This window comes from Arctopsyche grandis, chromosome 6, assembly GCF_051622035.1.
Source record: "Arctopsyche grandis isolate Sample6627 chromosome 6, ASM5162203v2, whole genome shotgun sequence".
In the NCBI taxonomy this organism is placed as follows: Eukaryota; Metazoa; Arthropoda; class Insecta; order Trichoptera; family Hydropsychidae; genus Arctopsyche; species Arctopsyche grandis.
The window spans coordinates 9314769-9342531 of record NC_135360.1 but is presented as its reverse complement, the minus strand read 5'-3'; the positions used below and the strand labels follow the sequence as shown (position 1 = coordinate 9342531).

Below are 27763 nucleotides of genomic sequence, written 5' to 3'. Positions count from 1 at the left end.
CATATATTTGGGACTTTATGTACCTAATAATTTTGTGCGTGGTAGATATCATCATTTAATGGTTGTATCTCCTGCTCGCACACTTCTTTTTCGAATGGCTCATATACCAAGAGCTGAATGCGATATTTTCCACCTCGGTGAGCGTAGATTATCGGATATTATTTTAACACTAGTGTTGGGCCCGGATGCTTTCGAAAAGGAATTGAAACTCAAATAAAAATAAAGTTAAAGACATTGAATCGACTGGTTTCGGAAAAAAATTGATGCACGAATTAGAAATTACGAATGACAAATTACGAATTACGTTTTATGCATCGCCGACGCCCCGACGCCTTTGCCCCCAGCGCCCCCAATGCCTTCGGCATCCCGGGGCCTTCGCCCCCGGCGCCTCCAACGCTTCGGGGCCTTCGCCCCCAGCGCCCCCGATGCCTTCGGCACCTTGGGGGCTTCGCCCCCAGCGACGTCTACGCCTCCGACACCCCCAGCGTCCCCGATGCCTCCGGCACCCCGAGGCCATCGCCTCCGGCGCCTACGACGCTCCGGGACCTTCGCCCCCAGCACCGCCGACGCCTCCGGCGCTCCCAGCGCCCCCGATGCCGTCGGCACCCCGGGGGCTTCGCCCCCAGTGCCCTTGGCGCCCCGGGGCCTTCGCCCCCAGCGCCGTCAACGCCTCCGGCGCTCCCTGCGCCTCCGGTGCCTTCGGCACCCCGGGGGCTTGGCCCCCGTTGCCCCTGGCACCGTGGAGTCTTGGCCCCCAGCGCCGCCGACGCCCCGGGGCCTTCGCTCCCAGTGCTTCAGACGCCTCCGGCGCCCGGAGCACAAAAATGAAAAATATGAAAAAAATAGAAAATCAGTTTTCTCGTGACCAATTTTAGGGTGTGACCAGTTTTCTCGTGACCAGTTTTAGAGTGTGATCAGTTTTCACGTGACCAGTTTTAGTGTGACGGGTGATCACGTGTGACCGATCTAGAGCGACCGGTTGTCCTGTGACTGGTTCACACATGACTAGTAAGTAGTCCGTTTACCAATAATAATAATGACTCTTTCTCTCTCTCTCTTTTTTTATTAATGCTTATGAGCGAAAATGACATTAAAAAGTGAAATTCTTTGGTAAAAAATATACGAATTTTTTCTCAGCATTACAATTTTTTTTAATTATATTTATGTACATATGTATACGTTTTTCCTTTTCAATTTGATTAGAAGGCATGTTACTGTTGCGTAGGGGTGGGTGGAGGATCCAAGTAAAAGGCCAACAGTCGTTTCACAGCATTTATTGATGATTCAGGAGATACACGTATTGCCAGTGCTCCGTCCAGAATGACTTATATCGCCTACGTACCGCCTTATAAAGGGTAGATCTCTCAGGACGCCTAATCTGTTTACCTGTTGTATAGTCACGTGTTCGGATATGTATTTCCCCGATATTGGGTCTCCCCGTACCGATTCTGAGAAATAACTAATATCGGTCATTGTTTAGCCTAAATGCACTTAGAGTCCAGATATAATCTTTGGAAGTAAGTGCATGCATTTAGTTAATCCGATAACAGATATCCGTTGGTCTAAGTACAATTCGCTCAATCCACGGCGTACGTAACATTGCCTCCCTCTTAGGTCAAATCGTCCCGATTGACCAACAAATCATAACTGATAAATCTACAGTAGTTACATTTATCTCCGATATCAGTCATAGTTACATTTACAATTACAGCCGTTATCTTTGCAGTTACAATGAAAACAATGACATTTAATTTCTACTACCGTTACATTAACGTTACCTTTACAATTTAAATTCTGTAACAGTTAGATTAACGTCATCTTTACAATGGAAACAATTGCATTAAACTTTCGTTACATTTCAATTTACGACACCTTTACAATGTAAACAATTACATTAACCTTTCGTTACCCTTCAATTTACGACACCTTTACAATGGAAACAATTACATTGAACTTTCGTTACATTTCAATTTACGTCACCTTTACAATTGAAACAATTACATAAAAACTTTCATTACACTTCACTTTACGTCACCTTTACAATGGAAACAATTACATTAAACTTTCGTTACACTTCACTTTACGTCACCTTTACAATGGAAACAGTTACAGTTACATTTCTACTCGCCTAAAATTAGTCATCCGATGTTCTACATTTGGAAATCATTATTTGTTAGCTCTTCGGTCCAAAACTTCTCACGTGTTTGGTCCATGTTGCTCGTATCACCAAAGTCCAAATTTGCTATGGCAGCCCCGTATTCCTGTCATGTGGCCCAGCATCCTGCTGCAGACCAACGTTCAACTCAGAACGTGCTCCAAAGCCATGTCCCACAAGAATCGCTCCCATCCTCACAAAAGTGACTTGGTCCATGTCTCTCGTGTCACCATCGTCCAAATTTGCTACGGTGGCCCAGTGTTCCTATGTCATGTGGCCCAGCATCCTGCTGCAGACCAACGTTCAACCCAGAACGTGCTCCAAAGCCATGTCCCACAAGAATCGCCACCATCCTCACAAAAATGACGGTTGACCCTGGAAAATGTGCACCCCTCAGTCTGCCACTCTGTTGGTGGTGCTTCTTTTCCGTTCCCTTGACCCTGGAAAATGTGCACACCTCAGTCTGCCACTCTGCTGGTTGTGTTTCTTTTCCGTTCCATTGACCTTGGTAAATGTGCACCCAACAGTCTGCCACTCTGTTGAATGTGCTTCTTTTCCGTTCCATTGACCCAACTGAAATCCATTTCTTTCTGATGTATTTTCCCGTTACATCTGCGAGATGATCTAAACACTGCTGCAACTGTCCATGTATTTTTTCAGGTACTCGTGTTTCCACTAGTTTCCAACTAGATTTTTTTTCGATGTTGACGTATATCAATTGTTCCGCTCTCTCTCGTTGAAGTCGCGATCTGGCGTTTCTTCGGTTTCAAATGCCCTCACGTGGTTGATCCAAGTCGCTCGTTTCCCCAACGTCCAAATTTGTTGCGGTGGCTCCGTCTTCCGGTCATGTGGCCCAGCATCCTGCTGCAGACCAACGTTCCACCCAGAACGTGCTTCCGTTGCCATTCCCTCTGAAGCGGTGCCTCTATCCTCCAAAAAGTGACTTGATTGACTCCGCCGACTGACCAACCAACATTTATCCAATCTGATAGATGTGCCTCTCTGCCGTTGCATGGTTCCGATTGAATTCCATTTACTTTCCGACTCTTTGCGAGATGCCACCTGTGACATAACAGGTAGTTAACTAGTTTCCTATTAGATTTTTTTTCCCAGTTTGTTGACATCTGCCGTCAACAAACAGTTGAAGGGAATAGTGGCTTGTAATCGACATCTCTCAGTTGTAGTCGATCTCCACTCCTCTTCTGACGACGATGCTTTCCCGTGGATCGTCGTCACCTACAGCCGCTAATTCTTGGTACTTGCGGCGTAAGTGGACCGGTGAACTGCCCTCGTCCCGGTCGCCCTTTGGATGACTCTGCAATTGCCGGATGCTGCTCTCCGATGTTGCCCTTGACAACGCCTCAAGTTGTCCTCTCCCGGCAGCACTTGTACGAAACCTCCCGTTTCGTAACCTCCTTCCGTCATCCCGATGAATTCTTGCTCCTCCGCATTCCTGATCTCCGCTCCTCTTCTGACGACGATGCTTTCCCGTGGATCGTCGTCACCTACAGCCGCTAATTCTTGCTACTTGCGGCGAATTGGCGAACTGCCCTCGTCCCGGTCGCCCTTTGGATGACTCTGCAATTGCCGGATGCTGCTCTCCGATGTTGCCCTTGACAACGCCTCAAGTTGTCCTCTCCCGGCAGCACTTGTACGAAACCTCCCGTTTCGTAACCTCCTTCCGTCATCCCGATGACTTCTTGGCGGCCACCGCCGATAATGTCAAAGTCGAGTTGCAGTGATAACTGCAATTCGACAACCGAAAATGTGATGACCGATTCTGTGTGTTGCAGTGAAAACTGCATTTTTTTGTTTCGTGTCTCCTTGGCTCGAACTCTCTCCTACAGCTCCCGAGGATGGCTTCGCTGTAGCTTCTCTTCCTTCGCTGGTGACTTTGTTCCACGGCCCATCTTGGATCCCACTTCTGACGACCAGTGTTGCGTAGGGGTGGGTGGAGGATCCAAGTAAAAGGCCAACAGTCGTTTCACAGCATTTATTGATGATTCAGGAGATACACGTATTGCCAGTGCTCCGTCCAGAATGACTTATATCGCCTACGTACCGCCTTATAAAGGGTAGATCTCTCAGGACGCCTAATCTGTTTACCTGTTGTATAGTCACGTGTTCGGATATGTATTTCCCCGATATTGGGTCTCCCCGTACCGATTCTGAGAAATAACTAATATCGGTCATTGTTTAGCCTAAATGCACTTAGAGTCCAGATATAATCTTTGGAAGTAAGTGCATGCATTTAGTTAATTCGATAACAGATATCCGTTGGTCTAAGTACAATTCGCTCAATCCACGGCGTACGTAACATTACTATCATATTTGATTATTCCACATATTCCCAAACTTTGTTCATATTCATACCATGGTTTAGTTGTTAAATTAAATATTGAATTGTAATTTGGTTGTGATGTACTGTTAGCTTCTGATATCAAATTAATATCCATGAAAATATATTCATATATGCATTTGAATATTCTGATAGAATAGTGTAATATATCAAATGTATTTTCAATGACCATTTTTGTGTTGAAATACAAAATATTTATTAATAACAATCTTTATTATCAAAACTACGTAAGGATAAAATGTGTTTAATCATTTATATGTACTTTTGCTGTTGAACTGTTAACATTGTAGATAACGATGACTTGTACAGCAATGTGTTATGGTAATTCGTATAAATTTTAATTTTATAAAACACACACCTCTGAGATACGCTATTATATGAAATTATGTGATTACCAGAATTTCTAATCTTGTTTTTAATCTTGACGAGTATTACAACCACCAAGCAAGAGCACAATTTGGATATTGAATTAGTTACAGATTCTATTAATCAATTCTCCTTGGAGCTTTATAAGGTGAATAATAATTTTAAATTGTTTTCCTATATATTACATAGAATACATTCACATTGCACACATTGTTTTGTTTTAGAATGCTGCAAATGAAGTCGGTGACGAAAATTTCGTAGTATCCCCATTTTCGGCTGAGATACCTTTGGCTCTATTATCTCTCGGCGCATGGGGACTGACTAAACATGAAATAAACAATGTTTTACACATACCAAATGCTTTATCGGTAATAACGACATTTTTATTTATAATAAGATACCCATACTAAAAAAAAAAAATGTCGAGTTGGGTCGTTTAAACAAATTGACATTTATTACTTTTATATTGAATTTCATTTAGAAGGTATTATTAAATTGTTGTGGCTATTTGCAGGTACCGTATCTGCGAATTATTGGCTATTTGCAGGTACTATATCTGCGACAGGCGCAAAGCCTTCTGCGCATGTGCGTGAACTGTCACTGTCAGCGTGTTTACTGTTAAAATTTTGTTTTAAACCTCGTATAATTTAGTTCGAACTCGTAAAGTGACGTAGAGTAAAAAATATAATCCAAATTAGTTAATATTAATCATTGTTAGAAAATTATTATCATATAAAACGTATAATACCTACATATAAGTACAAGCCGCGAACTAGCTAAATGATATAAATCTATTATAATAACGTGCGAAATTTATTTGCCTCAAGTATAATGAACGATTGATTAAGCAAGTCTAGCATACATTAAATGTAAGAAATTATAATCGGATTATAAGTTCACGCGCATGCGCAGAAAGCTTTGCGCTATAGTACCTGCAAATAGCCAATAATTCACAGATACAGTACCTGCAAATAGCCACAACCTTATTAAATTTCATTTGTCAATGTCTTTGCAGGTAAAATTGGCGTTCAAAAGACATTTGACTAGACTGAATTCTGCACGGAATATAATTTTAAATATTGCTAGTAAAATATATGTAAAAGATAATACATCGTTTGCTTTTAAATCAAACTTTGTAAGACTAACGGAAAATGTGTTTTTCTCTGAGATTGAAAATGCTAATTTTAAATCTGGCAAAAATGTCACTTTAATAATGAACGAATGGGTGAGTTGAATTTGTATTGTTTTCAATTAAGTTGATATTTATATATACATATTCATGTTTAAGGTTGAAAACAAGACAAATACCAAAATAAAGAATTTAGTATCACCCGATACAATCAACTCAAATGCCAGTATGATCATCGTAAATGCTATATATTTTATGGTATACTTATTTTTAATTTATTTCTGTGTATTTTTAGCCGAATAATTTGAACCCCAAATACGAAGTAATAGTTCTGTATACATACAGAAAAAATATGGAAAATTTCAAGCATGAATTCGGAATGGTTTTGAATATAATATCATAATATTATTTGGGGTCCAAATCTTTGTGCTTTAATTCTGGGCTATAATCATATAACAGTTCGATTTTTTATTTATTATTAAAAAAACATACATACTTGTTCAACATTGAAGAGTGATTGGAGGATCTCTTTTGAAACATCAACAAGTCGATTCCATGTAAATCCCGAAAAATACATAATTATTGATATAATGTGTAGTGTGAATATGTACCGCTTTACTGAAATATTAGAATGGAACTCAAAGGTCAGAAAATTATATAATACCCTTTAATATATATAAGTTTTAATCACTATTGTATTAATTAGAAATCAATCGCAGGTTTTAGAAATTCCTTACTTGGGTGAAGATATGTCAATGGTGATATTTTTACCAAATGCTGTGAATGGCTTATCAGACTTAGAGCGAAAATTAGAAAATTGTAATATCGATGAGATTTTCAATAGGTTAAAAATAACCGAGGTCAAAGTCACCATTCCAAAATTTAAAATAGAATCGCAAACCAAATTGAATAGTTTATTATCACAGGTACATTGTATATAATACATATGCATTTGTTCGTTCATCAAAAGTTTCAAAAAAAATATTTACATAATAAACCTCGATTTTATAGCTTGGTATAAATCTTATCTTTGATTCCAAAAAATCTAATTTGAGTAGTTTGATACAGAGCAATGAAACGCTTTACATTTCTGAATTTGTACAACGAGCATTTGTTGATGTAAATGAAAAGGGTATTGAGATGGATATTGCTATTGGTATGTATTTATATAATAAAATTATGCATATATGTATATCGGTTAAATAATGTGATGAAATAATATTTGTATTTTTAGGAAAATCTCGAGAAGAAAGATTGCCGAGACGAGGAATGGAATTTAAGGCCCAACATCCTTTCTTTTTCATAATAAAACAAAAAAATTTGATCATATTCTGTGGAAAATATACTGGAGTTTAAATAACAAATTTTTTTTAGATAGATTTGCAAAAATTCCTGTTTCGAATGCATAAGAACGTAAGAGTTCCTATTGTTCGAGCTTCAAAGTTTGTATTATGTGATAAACTAACCATTCAGCTTACAAATAATTGTTTAGATTTTACAAAAATACTTGTTATATTTTTTGCAATTTATTTAATCCCTGTATCGTTTTATTATTGCTATTATAATAAGGTAAAAGTTTGGAAATTTACTGAGGGTACTGTTTTGATACATCACACGGTTGAAATTTTGTAGAATATGCCAAATGAGTTAATTTTATCATTATAAATTAAACTATGTAAATTATAGCACCCAATCTAAGGTCAACTGAACTTTTAATAAATAAAAAATAAACTGATAAAAATATTTTAATATGTGAAATACGGGTCTACCTCACGGGCCCGAATGTGAAACGCCCGAAAACGTAAATACCGGAAGGCAAAGATCGAAAATCAAAAGATCTTAAGTCGAGAGATCAAAAAAAGGGTGCATGGTAAACGGTACATACTCACTAAATTTGCGCGAGCAGGATACAACAGGAACAAGGGGAACAGGTTTTTCCTCCCGTATTCTGCGCGCGCACATTAATACGGGAGGAAAAGCCTGTTCCTCTTGTTCCTGTTGTATCCTGATCGCGCAAATTAAGTGAGTATGTACCGTTTATCATGCACCCTTTTACTATCTTTCGACTTAAGATCTTTCAATTTTCGATCTTTGCCTTCCGATATTTGCGTTTTCGGGCGTTTCACATTCGAGCCCGTCACGGAGACCGGTGAAATACATACTTATTTTTAATCTGGCTCACATTCATATTTAAATGATATTGGTTATCATCATGTATGCATGTACATACATATATTATATTTAAATAATTCGGTATATGATTGTGTAGCAGTCGCATACGAACATCCAACTAGTTAACATCATCCATCATCATGGGGAATATATATATTCTCTTCTGTAAATATTATATCTATACCAATTTATCTGTGTTTCCAAGCATCTATATATGTACATATTATATAAAATTATTTAAATTATTGTGAATGATGTCTTGTTAAATTCTACCTATTATTGAATATTTAGTTTGTTTGCCGTCTTTTTTTTTAATTTTTACTATAATTAGTGTTTCTTAATAGAAAAAAAGGTCTCTCTATTAATTTTTGAGGAACTAAAATTTTTGTCTAAATTTTGTGTACTTTTTTATCCTTGGCACACTGGCACATCACGTTCGAGTATATTTTAATAAATTCATAGATAATTTTTATCGAGAACATTATGATTTCTTTTATTTCGTTGTTTGTTTTATTTCTGTATAGTATAGTCTCTTTTTTTCCATGCTTTTTATTGGCATTATTTTTTATGATTTACTTTTTTTTTATTTTTGTCGATTTTTATATTATAATTTTTTTACTATTGTACATTATTTATCGTAGAGACGCATTTGGGAATTTTGTCATGTCCCAATGGTTGAGATGTTAACAAATCCGAATAAAATAATACTAAAATTCTAAAAAAAAATATTTGTTTATTTGTACATATTTGATTTTAACCGATTTTCGAAGGGTTGTTTTTAATTTATACATCGTTTAAGTAGTTTATTTATTTTTATTTATATTATATCATATAAACTGAATTATTTTACAATAAAAAACTTTGTCGCGTGTATCTCAAACGCCAGTATCAACGCGTTTCCAGGTAATTATCGATGTGCCTTAAACATCGTTTCTTACATCAACTATTGACAAAATATGATATTATTCTGAAATAAATTTATATTTTGATCGATTTTGAAAAAAAATCCATGTCCCTGATACAAGTGAAAGTGAATTTATTATATTTTAATTTTCTAAATTCGAATATTCTGCAATTGTAAAATATTACTATACTTTGACTACCTGCCGTTATTTCATACAATACATTTATTTTTTTTTGAATATGGTAATATAATAAAAAAACAGAAAAATTCTCATGGTATATGTATTTAGTAAGATAAGATATCAGTTACTTTCTATTTTTATTTTTTTTTTTGAGAGATATTTTTCACCAGCTATCTCAGTAATTAAAAATATTATTTTATTTTATAATTAGTAGAAAAAAATTGTATTTTATAATTCGTTTAATATTTCAAGACTCATTTTATTTTATTTTTCATACAGTTTATTTGAAATAGATATTATATTATGTATTACATTGCATAATCAGTGCCGGCCTTACACCCAATGGTGCTCTCGGGCAATTTTTTCTAAACACCTTTAGAAAAAAATCTAATAATCTCTAATCTAAAATTTTGTATGGCTTTTGACGCTCTAATTTTAAATTTTAAAGCGCATCGAGCGGCGCCGTAATTTATTTGGCGCCCTCGGGCGCCGCCCGACCCAGCCCCCCCCCTAAAACCGGCACTGTGCATAATGCTAACAATATTGTTTTAATTGTAACTTTCACTAGCATTGGCATTTTAAGATATGTTATCATTATATATTTTTTTATTGTTAGATAAGTTATATAAATTGTTTTAAATATATTTTATTTCTCAGAAAGTTGAAAGACTAGTCATTTTATTTGTTTTTTTCTTTCTTATTTTCAGCTACTTTATTTTTACTACCTATTTTAGCAACATCTTTTAATGTAGATGAACATCCAAATATTATTAATCCATTTTCATTGAAGTTTTACAAGGTATTTATTGTTTATAAAATTTTATTTATATTATTTCAATTGATCTGTATATTTATATATGTAAATACATGATATGTATGATTTTGTGTATTTTATAAAGGAAGCGACACTTCAAAATGCTGATAAGAACTTAATAATGTCTCCTCTTTCCGCTGAGGTTCTCCTTGGACTTCTGTCTGTAGGTGCTCGTGGCAACACCCAAAAGGAAATAAACAATGCCATTCAATTGCAAGATCCAGAAATGGTAATAAACATCCATAAATTTGAATTTGCAATCTTGTTTAATGTGTGATTACATTAATACTAATATTTCAGATTAAATCTACTTTCCAAGCTACTATGGCCAAGCTAAATAGCATTGAAGGCATAAAACTGAATATTGCCAATAAAATATATGTGAAAGATGGTGAAAATTTTCAGCTATCTCCTGCTTTCAAATCCGTTGCTGCTGATCACTTTTCTTCAGATGTTCAAAATGTTGATTTTTCACACAGTGAACAAGTTACTAGAGCTATCAACGAATGGGTGAATTTAATTTTAATAGTATTATATACAGGTATACACATATTTGGTGTAATTTTTTAAATTATGCTGTTTTATGTTTTTAGGTTGAAAGTAAGACCAACCATAAAATCAAAGATTTCATTCCTCCAAAAACAATCGATAAAACAACCGAACTTGTTCTAGTGAATGCGATTTACTTTCAGGTTTAATATCAATTAACTTATTAAATATTATGTTTATGATAAATATGTAATAGAAATATTGAATTTTTTACCTCCTCATAAATTATCACAGAAACTAAATAATTATTGTAATAAAAATAAAAATTTAAATTTAAAATTTACAGGGAAGTTGGCAAAAACCGTTCAACAAAAAATTAACGCATAAGAAAAAATTCAACAAAAATGAAAAGGATACGGTTGACGTTGATCTTATGTGTCAAAAAGGTTATTTTTCCCATGCTGAATTACCAGAATGGAACTCTGATGTAATTTAATTTTCAATAATTCGATGAGATTTTTAAAGCAAATACATGCTTAAGAGGGCTGTACACCCGAAACCTTAATTTTGTTGCCGGTCCTTTATTCGATATATATGTTGAGTGAATGTATATATTGAGTAAATATATATCAATATATATATTGAGTTAATGCGACAGTTGCGCTTCAACCAGATAATACGTATTTCAAATCGACAAAATCAAGGTTTCGTATTCTCCTATTTTCTCCTCCAAAACTGGACCAATTTTTAAAAAAAAATCATCATCGGTATTAGAAAGATATTTTCTGTGCAACTATGTGCGTATTTTTTTTTTAAATCGACCGTAAAATAAGCACGCTGGACTCTTTTCGTGGGTGTAAAAAAGAGGCGATTTTATAGATGTTTGGCGGCTCCTAGCTCATATAAAAAATAACTAATCAAAAAAATAAAACAATAGATGCATCCCAATGGTGGATATCCATAGGATATAAAAAAATAATTTCTCTAGTACCATAATTGAGGAAGGGAGAAGTCTAATATGTTTGTATGGACAAGGCGTTGGTGTCCAGCCCTCTTAATGAAGAAGACATTTTTTAATATATTTAAGTGCAATTTCAGATTTTATCATTACCTTACACGAATAGTGATACATCTTTAATAATAATTTTACCTAAAACGGTGAACGGTCTCAAAGCGCTAGAGGAGAAAATTTTGAATTGTGAAATTCACCAAATTTTAAACATGATGGAGTCAAAGCAGGTCGATGTCAGCATTCCGAAATTTAAAATCGAATCAACTTTTAATCTGAAAACTCTCTTACCAGAAGTATGTACCGTATTATTTATTGAATTGATCAGAGTTTGAATATCAATTGATATCGTCTATGTGCACGTATTTTGCTGTTTTTCAGCTCGGAATGAAAACCCTGTTTAGTGCAAATGCAGATTTTCATCATTTACTTAAGAGCCATGCACGTGTGTACGTAAGCAAAGCTACGCAGAAGGCTTTCATTGAAGTAAACGAGTTGGGTACTGAAGCTGGTGCTGCCACTGGTAAAGGACATGGACTGTAATTAGATAGAATTTTATATTTGTTGATACATTTTTAAGTGAATTTGTGTTCAATTTAGACTTTCAAATGACACGGGGATCGAGTAACGTTAAAACAAAGAAAGTAGACTTCATTGCCGATCATCCATTCTACTATATGTTGATGCACAATGAGGATATAATTTTCTGCGGAAAATATATTGGAGCTTAAATTGGAAATATAAAACGACTGGTAAGTTTTCAAAATAATTAATATCATTAAATAAATACATATGAATGTCTCTTTTTTTGATTTTCAGTTTCTGACTACCGACGACATTGTACAGATTTTATATTAATAATAATTGCACAGACTACAACTCAACATATTCCTTATGAATAAAATTTTTAATAATTATATTTGAATGAATATTTCACCAAAATTTGATTGTTTGTAATTCTATAATTTGAAAAATTAAAATTTGTGTTTAATATGTACAAATAAATATGTGATTTTCGGATATTAAAACCTTTCATAAAAATTACGGTTTTTCATTTTTTTCTATATGTATAATTTTCAAATGTAAATACAAATAGATATTTATGTTTGTGTTTAAGTATAGGTACATATATTGTACATTTAATGTAATTCCCTCAAATCAATAGTTACATATTGAACGTGTAACATGAAAAATGAAAAGTTGTCACTGTTTGAGCAAAATTATCACAAAAATATTGATAACCCTGAGTAGGTGAAAATAAAGGAAGTTAATTTTGTTGCTCATTAAATTAAAACCAGCAATCAATTGCTATCACAAGTCTACGTGGGTCAAAAGGCAATAAACATTTATTAAAATACATATAGTAAATATCAACAATATAACATGTTATTATTGAAAATACAAGATATCAAAGTAAGCGGTCTCCGTGACGAGACAGAATGTTAAATTACAGAAAACGCAAATATCGGAAGGCAAAGATCGAAAATCGAAAGATCTTAAGTCGAAAGATAAAAAAAAAGGGTGCATGGTAAACGGTACATACTCACGTACATACTCACTTAATTTGCGCGAGCAGGATACAACAGGAACAAGAGGAACAGGCTTTTCCTACCGTATTAATATGAGGGAAAAATAAATTAACACATTTTTACTTTATTTTATATAAGGGCGGGGGGGGGGGGTATTTATTTTGTGGAGCGTCCCGTTTTGAGTCCTGTGAAATATGCTCACCCTAATTTTAGCCAAACTTGACAACAATATGTATCATCATATCACCTGATAATGTTTATCAGGTGATATGATGATACATTTACATATTTATTTATGCTTTTATTATTTTATAAAATTGTATGCCATTACATAAATGTAGATACATAAAAAAAAATACATGAGGAAGAAATATTAATAATGTTTGATAAACTTTTAAACTCTGAGATAATTTTGCAATGATTAAATTAGGTCGGGAATTAATTTTATTATTATTAAATTATTTTGATAAACTTTTAGACTTTTAGATAAAAAAAATTTATATATAATGACATAATATATATTTGGAAAATATATATATTGTATTATTATAATTTATTTTACGATAATATTCAATTAATGTATGTATGTATATATATGTATGTACATATGAAAGTACTATATGACTAATCATAATCATGATCCTTGGGATTGAGGCACATGATTGTGGATGTATTATTATGAGTATATTTTCATATAATTTACCTGATTTATATGCGGAAAATTTATTCACTTGATACAAATGAACAAATGAATGTATAGTATATTAATGTACAAAACACACTAATATTGTACATATTTTGAAAATGAGGAAATTCTTATTGGCCGAGTTATTTTATTTTTAAGAATATCGTGGTTCACAATAGATAACTTCATTAGTTGCGTCCAAACAGCACACCAGTACCCATCATTACTGCCATCAGCCACAATGGAAAAGGAATTTCACATACTTTGTAATACTTTTTTAATACTTTTTTATACTTTTAATTTTCAATAAAAACGAACAATACCCTTTTAGATTTTAGAACGATGAATTAAAAATTAAATTTACAATTTATTTTCGCTTGCTTTAGTAGAAATGTGTATGTACATATGTAGATCAGGTGTCCCCAAATTTCGGCCAGTGAACCAGAATGAGGCCCATGGCTGCGTTTTGTCTAGCTCGCAGACGAATCTCAAATCTTTATAAAAACTATAAAGAGCAAACATAAGCTCCAGCAAATTTCTAGAATATAAAATAATATATACATATGTATATAAACCTGGTATGGCCCGATTCCCTTTTCCTCAAAATTTTGATATTGACCCCTGATATATTTAAGTTCTTAATTAGGATGACCATACGTCCCTTTATGGCCGGGACTCTCGCGTTTTTGCGTGCTTTGCGTTCGTCCTGTCGTTTTCGTAAATTTGTTTCATTTGTCCCGTTTTGTACATCCCCTGATGTACGAAACAAATATTATACATATTTCCATATTTTTCCAAATCATTATATAAATATAAAAACAAATATCATCATATAAATATATATTAACAAATGTAGGAATATAGCACGACTTGTGCTATTACGAATCAAAACCCGTGATCTCATCATCGATCCTGTACAAACATGCATAGCTCAAGGGCAATGTCCCCTTTGACCATTCCAGAAAAAATAGTACAACATCGCTCGATCGTAAAACGAACGAAACCCAACAGTGATGTCATCAGGCAACCTTTCAGGAAAAAATCAGCCTGCGGCACATAATTTTTTTTGTGTTTTGAGTCCTGGGAAATAAGTTCACCGTATTCTGAATATAATATTGATACAATATTTTTATGTGCCCTTCTCCTTCATCCCATAGTTAGTCGAGGGAAAATTAAAGTTTGTTACGAGATGAATTACCAAGATGTTGGAAATGCATATATAAATTTACCTTCTTCCAGAGCTATAGAATAAATATATGTACTTACGACTTCATTACTCATGCTATTTAAACTTTTTTAATATTTAACTTGAGCATTCGTACCCTTCATTCTATGAGACTTTGTTTTAATATAATTTTAGCATCAATTACATTTACACCCAATATGGAATATTTAAATATGTATAATTGAATCGATCCTTATGAAGGTGGAAAAATAATCATTGTTCCGTACTACGACATTAACACACGTATTATTATAACACATGTATTACAATTAACTTACTGAATTTTAATCATTTTCAAGTAATATTTCAATTCTGACTGTAGCCCTCCTCCCCACATATGTATATAGCTGATTGTGGCTTCCAAAACAATGATTTTAGGGCTGTGACCATCTTGAAATATTTCACCAAAAGGGCTGCAGGGACCATGATTGAGAAACACTGCTAAAAACAAACAGTTAATCTTAATTGAGTTGTTTGACCTCTTTATGTATATATGTAGATTACTTATAGAGTAATTACTTATCTATAGATATGTAATGACTTCAGCATTGAGGTCATCGGACATATACAAAAAATGGTCTATTTTTTTTCATTTGATATTATTTTTATAAAATGCATGAAATATTACTGAAAAGAACTTAATTAAAGTTTATTTTCAATATATGTTTATATGTGAATATTTAAAATGATTCTGGAATTTATGATTTTGCAATTGCTGCATAAATTAATTAGAGTTAAGAGGGCTGGACACCAGCGCCATGTCCATACAAACGTATTAGACTTCTCCCTTCCTCAATTATGGCACTAGAGAAATTATTTTTTAATATGCTATGGATATCCACCATTAGAATGCATTTATCGTTTTATTTTTTCGATTAGTTATTTTTTATAGGAGCTAGGAGCCGCCAAACATCTATAAAATCGCCTCTTTTTTACACCCACGAAAAGAGTCCAGTGTGCTTATTTAACGGTCGATTTAAAAAAAAATACGCGCATAATTGCTAATAAATATCTTTCTAATACCAATGATGAATTTTTTTTTTAAATTGGTCCAGTTTTGAAGGAGAAAATAGGAGAATACGAAACCTCGATTTTGTCGATTTGAAATACGTATTATCTGGTCGAAGCGCAACTGTCGCATTCACTATATATATATATATATATATATATTGATATATATTGTCGCATTTACTCAATATATACATTCACTCAATATATATATCGAAGAAAGGAACGGCAACAAAATTAAGGTTTCGGGTGAACAGCCCTCTTAAGGATTATTTTTTTTCAGCTTTTATATTTTTCTCTTTGATTGTGTCCGTTTTATCAATACCGCCCACTGTAGTGAAACAAACACCTAACATTATAAATCGTTTTTCATTGGAATTCTATAAAGTATGTATTTATTATCATAAATAAATTATAATACGCTAAGTAATAGTTGTTTAATTACATTTTTTTTTGTTTGTGAAGGAGGCTGTAAATAAAAATGCTAACAAGAACTTAATAATGTCTCCGCTTTCGGCTGAAGTTCTTCTTGGACTTTTATCTGTAGGAGCCCGCGGTGATACCCAAAAGGAAATAAATGACGCTCTTCGTATGCCTGATTCAAAAATAGTAAACAATTCCTGTTGATATTAACTAAAAATTCGGGTTAATAATTTTTAATACCTATTCTATGTATTGTTTCAGATTAAATCAACTTTCCAATCTACAATGGAAAAGTTAAAAAATATTCAAGGAGTAGTTTTGAACGTTGCTAATAAAGTATATGTGAAAAAAGGTAAATCATACAAATTAGCTACGTCGTTCAAATCCATTGCTGTAAACCAATTTTATTCTGATGTCGAGAACATCAATTTTTCAAAGACCGAAGCGGCTGCTAGTATAATCAATGAATGGGTAGATTTTATTAATATACATAATATGAATAAAATATTATATAATCAGTTTACGTTTCTAAATTCAGTACCAATAAAATTACATATTCATACTTCCAAATATCTGTACGTTGATAGGTTGAGAGTAAGACTAACAATAAAATAAAGGATTTTGTATCGCCGAAAACATTGGATCCGGACACTCGCGTTATGTTGGTTAATGCTATTTATTTTCAGGTATTAAAAAATGGGTTTGGTGCAAACGATCGACAAGCGCCATACAGACTGAACCACAGATTAACTGGATGGCTGCTTTAAACGCAATTATCGACTTCACGAATGATAGATTGCACATCAGATGACGAGTAACCTTTCGATGTGCACAGATGCAATTATTAAAATTGAGTTGGATCTTTCTGTCGAGTTTAATAAGGCAAAATTCAGAACTAAAGTATCAGAAGCACAGAACGTATACAGGGTAGGTATGTCTGGACTTCGGGTAGATTTCGCTTAGTGTAAGTGCGAGCAGTGCGCACGCATAAGGTACACGTGTCGTTAATCTGTGGTTCAGTCTGTCTGGCGCTTTTCGATCGTTTGCACCGCATCGTTAAAAAATATATATGTATATTTAATCTTTATGAAAAATGCACCTTTTATTTTTTATTTTGAATAAGTATTTTTCTAATATTGATGTTTGATAACTTAATAAGTCAAACTATATGAAGATTGAACTCCAACAGGTATGTATAATATTTTGATTACTTGCAGGGAAATTGGGAAAATCCATTCAATAAACTTTTAGTACGAAAAAGTAAATTCAACAAAAATAAAATTGACAAAATTGATATTGACATGATGCATAACAATGAAGATTTTCCTTATGCCGATCTACCAGAATGGGACTCTCAGGTAGTTTTTTTTTAATTTAGTCATTCATATGCATACATATTATATAATGTTGATATTTTCAACATGTGTTTTCAAACTTTAGATTTTGTCATTGCCTTATAAAAACAACGACACGTATTTAACTATAATTTTACCCAGAAAAGTTGATGGACTTGAAGCCTTAGAAGAAAAAATATACAGCGCCAACATTGTCGATGTTTTAAATAAGATGAGGAAAACAGAAGTCAATGTTGGCATTCCGAAATTCAAGATTGAATCGACTATCGACCTGAAAAATGTTTTACCAGAAGTATGTTTCGTGTTATTACAATCACGATTTATTATTGTGTTTGATATATTACATATTATTTTTAATTTTAGCTCGGAATAAAATTGATTTTCAATAGACAGAAGGCAGATTTACAACATTTATTGAAGAACCACGAACAAATATTCATATCGGATGCTACACAAAAGGCTTTCATTGAAGTTAATGAGCATGGAACTGAAGCTGGTGTTGTTACATGTTTGATACAATTTCTTTGAATTAAAAATAAATAAATTAATTGAATAAAGTATGTATCAACAATGCAATATAATTTTCATTTCAGATTTAAAAGCAGTGCCGATGTCATTAATTGAATCTCATATCTTCACGGCTGATCATCCATTTTTCTATATGTTGATGAATAAAGATGATATAATTTTTTGTGGAAGATATATTGGAGCTTGAACTATGAATATACTGTTTACTATTTATTTTCACTTTGACTATGTATGACATTCATTTTAAATATATATGAATATTATTCATTTTAAATATATATGAATATTGTGCTATTTTAATTTTTGTTTGTTATTATTATTAGCAGCCCGATAAAATGAATTGGGGTGCTGTGGCTCGTGCGAGCAATATTTGATTTTCAAGATTCAAAGTCTCACATTTTGTGAATAAAAGATTAATTAAAATAATATAAATGTTTTTTGATGAGTTAACCATTTAATAAGTAATAATATATTAAATATTTATACGAAAATCATATTTTCATTAAAGAGATGGGGAAGGTTGGCAACTCAGCGGACGACAATTCAGCGCATCAACAATTCAGCGCAAAATCAATGTTTTAAATGCGTTTTCGAAAATAATTACTCTATTGAAATTGTCCGCCATATCTACATAATAATTTCATAAAATTCGAATAAATTTATTTGATACTCTTTGTGCCTTTATGATTTTCTCACTGGGGTCCACGAAATATTATGCAAGCAGGGTTTCTTAACTAAGGCCGCAATTTTTTCTACTTGTGTGCTGCGACAGACGTATGTAGAAGCCTATAGCACCACATATATATTATGGGTCCACATCACGGCATCGAAAGTCGAAAGATCGAAAAAGCAAATATCGCAAAGCAAAGATCGAAAATCGAAAGATCTTAAAGGTCTGACCGCACTATGCGTCTGCGACACGAACGGCAGCGTGCGGCAATATTAGGTAAACCGCACATGAACGACAGCAATGCGTCACTCTGCAGTAAATTATGTCAATCATTCGTTCGGTACCCTGGAGCGAGATGGACGCAACAGACGCAATCATAGTATCGCTGATATGCGAAGAAGAAGAACAGCTCAGAAAACCCAAAAGATTATGGCTGCATGATATTTCTAAGTCACGATGGGAAGAAGGAGAGTGCCATAAACTTTTGCCACGGCTTAAAGAAGCTCCGACCAGATTTAAATACTCGCCGACGCTTAATAATTGTCGCAAGGCAACCGGCACTGGTGACTTGCGTCACGTAGCATACGTCACCTTGCGTCAAAGTTGGTCGAAAAGTCAACTTTGACGCAAGGTGACGTTGACTGTCGTAAACGGTACTACATGTATGTATATATATATATATATATATATATATATATATATATATATATATATATATATATATATATATATATATGTATGTATGTATGTACATGTATGTATATATAATATATATCAGTGGCATGCGATGAAATTATCTCTGTTTTTGTCGTACAGCCTTGCTTAATGTGCGCGGGCAGGATACGGGAGGAAAAGCCTGTTCCTCTTGTATCCTGCTCGCGCAAATTAAGTGAGGCTATACGGCGGGGGAGAGAGTTTTACCGCACACCACTGATATATATATATATATACTACCCGCTTTTCATATGTATTCATGGTAAACGAACATTTTCAATTTTTCTACTATTCGATGCGGTGACGGTGACTGATGTATTATATATCTAACGCGTGTGAGCGAGATCGCGTGTGAGGGTTGTGTGGCTCTGTTATAATATGTTACTTATATCTAATATATGTATAATTTCGAAAGAGACTTTGTATGTATGTAAGTAGGTTTGTTTTTAACTTCGGTTGGGAACTGTTGGGAAAGTTTCTATGACGACGATTCGATCTTTTTTTCGATTCAAATAAATTTAATAAAAAAACAAATGAATATTTACTATTAGATTCGCCATGTTTAAGCTGTTTATATTACAAATACTGAGCGAAACCTGGTAAAACAACTTGTATAATATAATTTGAAAATATTTTTTTATAATAAAAGACTGAACAAGAAGTGAGTTGAAAAAAAATCCTTGGTTAGAAGCACTTTGGTTTACAGAATGAATTAGATTGAGAAACACTGATTTAGTTAGGTGCCTATATATAACATTGTTTTTTAATTTATTTTTAGTTGACACAAGGCGAAAAACTAATCAGTATCACCATGAAAAAAATATACGCACTCTGTAATATTAAATTCTGAGAAAAATTTAAATTAGTGTATTTTTTTGTTTACATATAATCAAAACTAATCAATCCTTATTTGAATTATATATAAAAAGTGTTTATTTACAATGAAATACTTGTGATGATATTTGAAATTTCACATTAGTGAATAAAGAAATCACAGACATTATTGCTTTTTTCAGATTTTATATTTTTCATTCTGGTTGGGTCCGTTGTATCAACGCCTTTTACTGAAAGAGAAGCACCAAATGTTATAAATGGATTTTCATTAGAATTCTACAAAGTATTTATTTGCAATTATAAAATAAATAAATAAAACTTATAAAATATTTATATTTTCTTACTATATTTTTGATTTGTGTAGGAGGCTGCAATTAAAAATCCAGAAAAGAACTTAATAATGTCGCCCCTTTCAGCTGAGGTTATCCTTGGACTTCTGTCCACAGGTGCTCGTGGTAACACCCAAAAGGAAATAAGCGAAGCTCTTCATTTGCCGGATTCAGAAATAGCTAATGAAATTTTACAAATATCGACAAATAATTTTCTGGTTTAAATGATTTTTAAGGGGTCTGCCTCACGGGACCGAAAGTGAAACGCCCGAAAACGCAAATATCGGAAGGCAAAGATCGACAATCGAAAGATCTTAAGTAGAAAGATAAAAAAAGGGTCTCTCCCCCCGTCGTGCATACTCACTTAATTTGCGCGAGCAGGATACAACAGGAAGAAGAGGAACAGGCTTTTCCTCCCGTATTCTGCGCGCGCACATTAAACAAGGCTGTATGACAAAAAGAGAGATAATTTCACCGCATGCCACTCATATATATTATATATACATAGTACCGTTTACCGTGCACCCTTTCTTTTTTGATCTTTTGACTTAAGATCTTTTCATTTTCGATCTGTGCCTTCCGATATTTGCATTTTTGGGCGTTTCACTTTCGGTCCCGTGAGGGAGACCGGATTTTTAATATTTTTCCTTCTATTTCAGATAAAATCTACTTTCCAATCTACAATGGGAAAGGTACGCAATATTCAAGGAGTAGTTTTAAACATTGCCAATAAAGTATATGTGAAAGACGGCGAAGCGTTCAAACTAGCTCCAGTGTTCAAATCCGTTACTTGCACAAAACAAAAGATCTACTTCCGGTTATCAGATTTTGTTCAAATTTTTTTTATTACTAAAAATCACTATCAGTATTATACTCATTAAATATCAAGAAAATAAAAATAATTTTAAAGGTCAAAATAAAATAATGAAATATTGTTTTAAAAAAAAATACTACTTCCGGTTTACAAATTCTGACCAAAACCCTACCAGCTCTAAGTTAGTACATAAAGAATAGAAATATAAATTTTCAACTTAATACGTTCAGGGGTGCGGACAGAGTAGTGGGCACAACATTTTTGACCTTTCTACGAGGAAAAAAATCCCACTTCCGGTTCATTAAATTAAGTAATTTTTTTTTATTTTTACTTAAAATCACTATTTTATTATACACATTAAATATCAAGAAGCTTAAAACAATTTAAAAGGTCAAAATAAAATAATGAAAAAATAATGAAATATTGTTTTTAAAAAAAATACTACTTCCGGCTTACGAATTCTGACCAAAACCCTACCAGCTCTAAGTTAGTACACAAAGAATAGAAATATAAATTTTCAGCTTAATACGATCAGGGGTGCGGACAGAGTAGTGGGCACAACATTTTTGACCTTTCTACGAGGAAAAAAATCCCACTTCCGGTTCATTAAATTAAGTAATTTTTTTTTATTTTTACTTAAAATCACTATTTTTATTATACACATTAAATATCAAGAAGCTTAAAACAATTTAAAAGGTCAAAATAAAATAATGAAAAAATAATGAAATATTGTTTTTTAAAAAAATACTACTTCCGGCTTACGAATTCTGACCAAAACCCTACCAGCTCTAAGTTAGTACACAAAGGATAGAAATATAAATTTTCAGCTTAATACGTTCAGGGGTGTGGACAGAGTAGTGGGCACAACATTTTTGACCTTTCTACGAGGAAAAAAATCCCACTTCCGGTTTATAAAATTTAATAATTTTTTTTCATTTTCATCAAATTGCAACAAGAATTATACTTGAATTTTTTTGTGACGAACACACATGTTTAAAGGGTCGAAAAAATTAAAGTAAACTGCTACTTCCGGTAGACGGATGCTAACTAAATTTTATAATTAACTTGGTATTAAACTTAAACTTCTAGATATGAAATTTCAGTTCAATAAAACAAAAGGTTTCTGAAAAAAATATAAAAAACTTCGATTCTCTAGAGTAAAAGTACTGCTTCCGGTTCAGATAGAAATATTTAAAAAATATGAGGTTATAAAAATTATTATTTGTATTATATTTAAAAAAAATTCAGTCCGATTCAATCAGTGGTTTGGGATTGAATTCAAAAACTTAAAAAAAGAGGACACCTATAAGGCGAGGTACCATTTCCGGTCAACTTAAAAATTTGAAAAAAATTTGTTTAACGGTGTTAAAAATATCCCCAAAATACACACCCACACAGACACACCCACGATATTTAGTTTTGCTTCAAATCTCTGCAAACAACGCGCCTGCATGTATGCATCCAGCGAAATTCGCGACTGTTTGAATTTAAGACTACGAAAGACGAGATATGCACTGGGTTGCGCAGATGACATTTCGATGTGCATTGATGATTGGCAATTATTAAAATTGAGTTGGATCTTTCTGACATGTTTAAAAAGGCAAAAGTCGAGACAAAAGTATGAAATGAGCATGCAGCCGCGTCGTTTGCAGGAGATTTGTAATATTTTCAATACAATTACATACATATGTGGTCATTGACATAATATGTATCTATTTAATTTAATCGTAGCCATACATGGTCAGAGTCAAAAGTCAAAATAGATTTACTTTTGTTGACAACAATTAACTAGCGCTATGCTTCCCAACGTGTTGGTGTGCAAAGTCTCAGATTAGGTATTGTAGTAAATTTGTTAATGTTCATTTCAGAATATAAAATTCGACTGGAGTCACTTAAAATGATCAAGTTTTATTCACGGCTGATTATCCATTTTTTTATATATGTTGATGAACAAAGATGATATAATTTTCTGTGGGAAATATATTGGAGCTTCTTTAAAGTGTAGCTTGAACTATATTATTATGTATAGTTGTGAAATATATGTAAGTATTATAAGTATAAATACATATGAATACATGTTGTTATGTTATTGTATATTGTATATGTATATTTTTGAAACAACATTCGTTAAATTATTTTAATCGTTGCCTCACATGATCAGTCTCAAAAGTCAAAATAGAATTATTTTTGTTGACAGCAATTAATTAGTGCCGTGCTTTCCAAAGTCTCAGAATAGAGACTGTAGTAATGATAATTTGTTAAAGTTCATACTAAAATTTTATGAAAGCAAATGGCTAATATTTTGAATAAGAACAGCGGACAGGGTTTTTGTTAATAAGTATGAGAAGCACTGATTTGAACTTACATATGTATGTATGTCCATGTATACCATTAGTTGATTATTTTTCATCAGTTGTGAACAGACGCTGAAACCAGAAACTATCAATATGAAAAAGATATCTGAATTCTGTATAATTATAATTATAATACAATATAAATATAATTGCATTTATAATGACACACCATTTTATTTTTCAGCTTTAATATTTTTCTTTCTGGTTGTGTCTGTTGTATTAGCGCCAAGTAATCAAACAACAAATACAATAAACCAATTTTCATTAGAATTCTACAAAGTATTTCTTTGCTATTATGCATAATTAAACGTAACTTATGCAATACTTACACATTAGACTATTTTTTTTATTTCTGCATAGGAGACTGCAAACAAAAATACTGGAAAGAGCTTAATATTGTCGCCACTTTCAGCTGAAGTTCTCCTTGGACTTCTGTCCACAGGTGCCCGTGGTGACACCCAAAAGGAAATAAGCGATGCTCTTCATTTGCCGGATTCAGAAATAGTAAATGAAATTTTATAAATATCGACATATAATTTTCTGGTTGAGGATTGTTAATATTTTTTATTCTTCTATTTCAGATAAAATCTACTTTTCAAACTACAATGAGAAAGCTCAGCAATATTCAAGGAGTAGTTTTAAACATTGCCAATAAAGTATATGTGAAAGACGGCGAAGCCTTCAAACTAGATCCGGTGTTTAAATCCGTTGCTGTAGATCAATTTTCTTCTGATGTTGAAAATATCGATTTTTCAAAAGCCACTCGAGCGGCTAATACAATTAATGAATGGGTATATTTTGCACTATTTAATGCCCAATTAATGGAGATTTATTTTTAAACTGTTGTGTTAAAGTATATTTTTATTAATTTTTAAAGGTTGAGAGTAAGACTAATAATAAAATTAAGGATTTTGTATCACCAGACATATTTGATGAGAACACTCGCATTATGCTGGTTAATGCTATTTATTTCCAGGTACTAAGAAACAAACGAATATTTAGGTATAGCATATGTGTGTGTTTTTGTTATATACATTTATTAATTGTAGGGTAATTGGGAAAATCCATTCGATAAACGTTCGGTACAAAAAACTAAATTTAAGAAAAATAAAATTGACAAAGTTGAGGTTGACATAATGTATCAAACTGACGATTTCCCTTATGCTAATCTACCAGAATGGAACTCTGAAGTAATTATTTCGATTGGATTATTTATATTAATATGTATGTATATATAGGGTCTACGTGACGAAGACAGAATGTTAAATGACAGAAAGCGCAAATATCGGAAGGCAAACATCGAAAATCGAAAGATCTTAAGTCGAAAGATCAAAAAAAATGGTGCATGGTAAACGGTACATACTCACTTAATTTGCGCGAGCAGGATACAACAGGAACAAGAGGAACATGCTTTTCCTCCCGTATTCTGCGCGCGCACATTAATACGGGAGGAAAAGCCTGTTTCTCTTGTTCCTGTTGTATCCTGCTCGCGCAAATTAAGTGAGTATGTACCGTTTACCATGCACCTTTTTTTTTTGATCTTTCGACTTAAGATCATTCGATTTTCGATCTTTGCCTTCCGATATTGGCGTTTTCTGTCATTTAACATTCTGTCTCGTCACGGAGACCGGTATATATTATGTCATGCTGATATTGATTATTTGCTTCATAACATTAGATTTTGGCATTACCTTATAAAAACAACGACACATATTTAGCCATAATTTTACCCAGAAAAGTCGATGGACTTGCGGCCTTAGAAGAAAAACTTTATGGCGCCAACATGGTCAATATTATAAATAAAATGAGAAAAACAGAAGTCCATGTTGGTATTCCGAAATTCAAGATTGAATCAACCATTGATCTGAAACATGTTTTACCGGAAGTATGTGTCGTGTTACCACAATTTCTTGGTCTATTTGTTTATTATTGTTTGTATGTAATTCTGTTTTTTTTTTAGCTCGGAATAAAACTGATTTTCAATAAGCAGAAGGCAGATTTACATAATTTATTAAAAAACCCCGAACAACTGTTCGTATCAGATGCTAAACAAAAGGCTTTCATTGAAGTCAATGAGCATGGAACTGAAGCTGGCGTTGTTACAGGTTTTTTCAATAAAAACTGTAGTATCAAAAAACAAAGTATAGACAGTAAATATAAATTTTCATTTCAGCATTTAAAATTCAAATAGAGTCACTTAGAAATGATGCAGTATTCTTCACGGCTGATCATCCATTCTTCTATATGTTGATGAACAAAGATGATATAATTTTCTGTGGAAAATATATTGGAGATTAAATTATAACTTTAAAGAGTAGCTTCTCCAATATGTTAACATTATTAGTTGTAATGCATATAATGAAATATTAACATTCGTATTTAATGTTTTTCTCTTCCACCTTTTGTCTACCTTATTAATATGCGGTCTCACTGTCTCAGTTCTCGCGTGTGACACTGAAACTGAATAATACCGATCTTAAATGCATAGGGCCAACCTTAACTTTTTTTTTTTTCCGGCGGGGGGAAATCTTCTAGAAGACACCACCGACGTGTTTAATTTTTAACGTGTGTAAAAAAGGAGGTAAGTACTAACTACAAAAAGGATTTTTGATTTCAGAATTAAGAGTTGTAGCAGATTCAGCTCGAATTGACGAAGAATATTTCACAGCCGATCACCCATTCTTCTATATGTTGATGAACAAGGATGATATAATTTTCTGTGGAAAATATATTGGAGATTAAAATAATTTTTCACAAGTAATAGGGTGCATCTGCAATATAATAATGAATATTATATTATTTAAAATTATGGAGCTTCCCGTGATAATAAATATGTTTATCTACTGAAAGTTGATAATTTTCACTGAACTTTTACTATTAATTTTTATAATACTTGAAATAATATTGAATATTTTCAATAAAGAGTATTCATAGACATATGCATACATATTATACATACATACATAGTACATAGGTACGTTTAATTTCTCGCTTTACGTGTTTGTTATTAATATCGCTTGGTTGTTGCTCTTAGTACTACACAAGTGGGTTTATCCACTACGGAATAAGTGATTCAATACCTTAAGGTTCTTAGCTTAGTATCGTGTTTTGTTGAGAGCTTGGATCTTAGGAGTTAAAATACCGCAAAAAAAAAACACAAGAGCAACGCTGGACATTTATTGAATAGTTTTTTTATCGAACTTTGGAAAAAATCCTTCCCTTTCTAAAACCCTATACAAATTCACATTTTTCAACTGAAAACCATCAAATTTCCTATACTGTTTCATAGTACCTTATTTTGTACCATATATGGGCTTTGGAAGGGGACGCGACAATTGGTGCAAGTCCAAAATGTTCAACGACAAAATGTACCCGAAAATTAGTGCACTGACAAAATGTACCCGCGACAAAATGTACCCGCGACAAAATGTACCCGCGACAAAATGTACCCGCGACAAAATGTAAACGGAAAAAATGTTCAAGCGACAAAATGTTCAAAAATCCTAAATTATCCTATTTTAATGGCAAAAGTAACTTTTTATTGTATTATATTTATCGATGTATATGGTACTTTTTATCGTATAGATCGCAGATGTTATTAAATTATTATAAATTAAAGGTGTTCTCAACCGTACCAACATATTCTTATTTAAATTGAACAATTACATTTTAAGCGAATGTCATTGTGACTCATTGAATATCATTTTAAGATGTCAT

At 33.0% G+C, this 27763-nt stretch overlaps 5 protein-coding genes across 9 annotated transcripts; 4 read left to right on the top strand and 1 right to left on the bottom strand.

Annotated features, from left to right (window-relative positions):
• Nucleotides 1-1067: 1067 nt before the first annotated feature.
• Nucleotides 1068-4198, bottom strand: LOC143913678 (uncharacterized). The gene is made up of 2 exons (XM_077433640.1): nucleotides 2036-4198; nucleotides 1068-1818 (listed from the first exon to the last, which is right to left on the bottom strand). The coding sequence occupies exon 1, from the start codon at nucleotides 3224-3226 to the stop codon at nucleotides 2870-2872; it is 357 nt and encodes a 118-aa protein (XP_077289766.1). The 5' UTR covers nucleotides 3227-4198; the 3' UTR covers nucleotides 1068-1818; nucleotides 2036-2869.
• A 569-nt stretch (nucleotides 4199-4767) lies between these two features.
• LOC143913677 (serine protease inhibitor 3/4-like) lies at nucleotides 4768-7723 on the top strand. Its single transcript, XM_077433639.1, has 9 exons — nucleotides 4768-4835; nucleotides 4913-5028; nucleotides 5105-5248; nucleotides 5896-6105; nucleotides 6169-6267; nucleotides 6522-6653; nucleotides 6729-6935; nucleotides 7021-7165; nucleotides 7244-7723. Exons 1-9 carry the CDS (start codon nucleotides 4811-4813, stop codon nucleotides 7363-7365), a joined length of 1200 nt encoding a protein of 399 aa, XP_077289765.1. The 5' UTR covers nucleotides 4768-4810; the 3' UTR covers nucleotides 7366-7723.
• Nucleotides 7724-8133: 410 nt separating this feature from the next.
• Nucleotides 8134-12615, top strand: LOC143913676 (antitrypsin-like). The gene is made up of 10 exons (XM_077433638.1): nucleotides 8134-8346; nucleotides 9974-10065; nucleotides 10166-10309; nucleotides 10381-10590; nucleotides 10674-10772; nucleotides 10916-11056; nucleotides 11668-11874; nucleotides 11960-12101; nucleotides 12179-12330; nucleotides 12398-12615. Exons 1-9 carry the CDS (start codon nucleotides 8322-8324, stop codon nucleotides 12307-12309), a joined length of 1191 nt encoding a protein of 396 aa, XP_077289764.1. The 5' UTR covers nucleotides 8134-8321; the 3' UTR covers nucleotides 12310-12330; nucleotides 12398-12615.
• Nucleotides 12616-13988: 1373 nt separating this feature from the next.
• On the top strand, nucleotides 13989-18628 carry LOC143913675 (serine protease inhibitor 3/4-like). The gene is made up of 9 exons (XM_077433636.1): nucleotides 13989-14058; nucleotides 16309-16412; nucleotides 16491-16634; nucleotides 16710-16919; nucleotides 17036-17134; nucleotides 17666-17806; nucleotides 17889-18095; nucleotides 18167-18311; nucleotides 18397-18628. Exons 1-9 carry the CDS (start codon nucleotides 14034-14036, stop codon nucleotides 18516-18518), a joined length of 1197 nt encoding a protein of 398 aa, XP_077289762.1. The 5' UTR covers nucleotides 13989-14033; the 3' UTR covers nucleotides 18519-18628.
• A 1869-nt stretch (nucleotides 18629-20497) lies between these two features.
• On the top strand, nucleotides 20498-26999 carry LOC143913673 (antichymotrypsin-2-like). Of its 5 annotated transcripts, XM_077433631.1 has the most exons (11): nucleotides 20498-20548; nucleotides 20732-20832; nucleotides 20914-21057; nucleotides 21538-21570; nucleotides 24407-24550; nucleotides 24628-24837; nucleotides 24924-25022; nucleotides 25096-25236; nucleotides 25725-25931; nucleotides 26007-26151; nucleotides 26220-26999. In XM_077433631.1, the coding sequence occupies exons 1-11, from the start codon at nucleotides 20527-20529 to the stop codon at nucleotides 26342-26344; spliced, it is 1371 nt and encodes a 456-aa protein (XP_077289757.1). In that variant the 5' UTR covers nucleotides 20498-20526; the 3' UTR covers nucleotides 26345-26999. The 5 variants fall into 5 exon arrangements, with proteins under 5 accessions (XP_077289757.1, XP_077289761.1, XP_077289760.1 ...); XM_077433635.1 differs by lacking the exons at nucleotides 24924-25022; nucleotides 25096-25236; XM_077433633.1 differs by lacking the exons at nucleotides 20498-20548; nucleotides 20732-20832; nucleotides 20914-21057; nucleotides 21538-21570 and adding exons at nucleotides 24079-24161; nucleotides 24231-24325.
• Nucleotides 27000-27763: the final 764 nt, after the last annotated feature.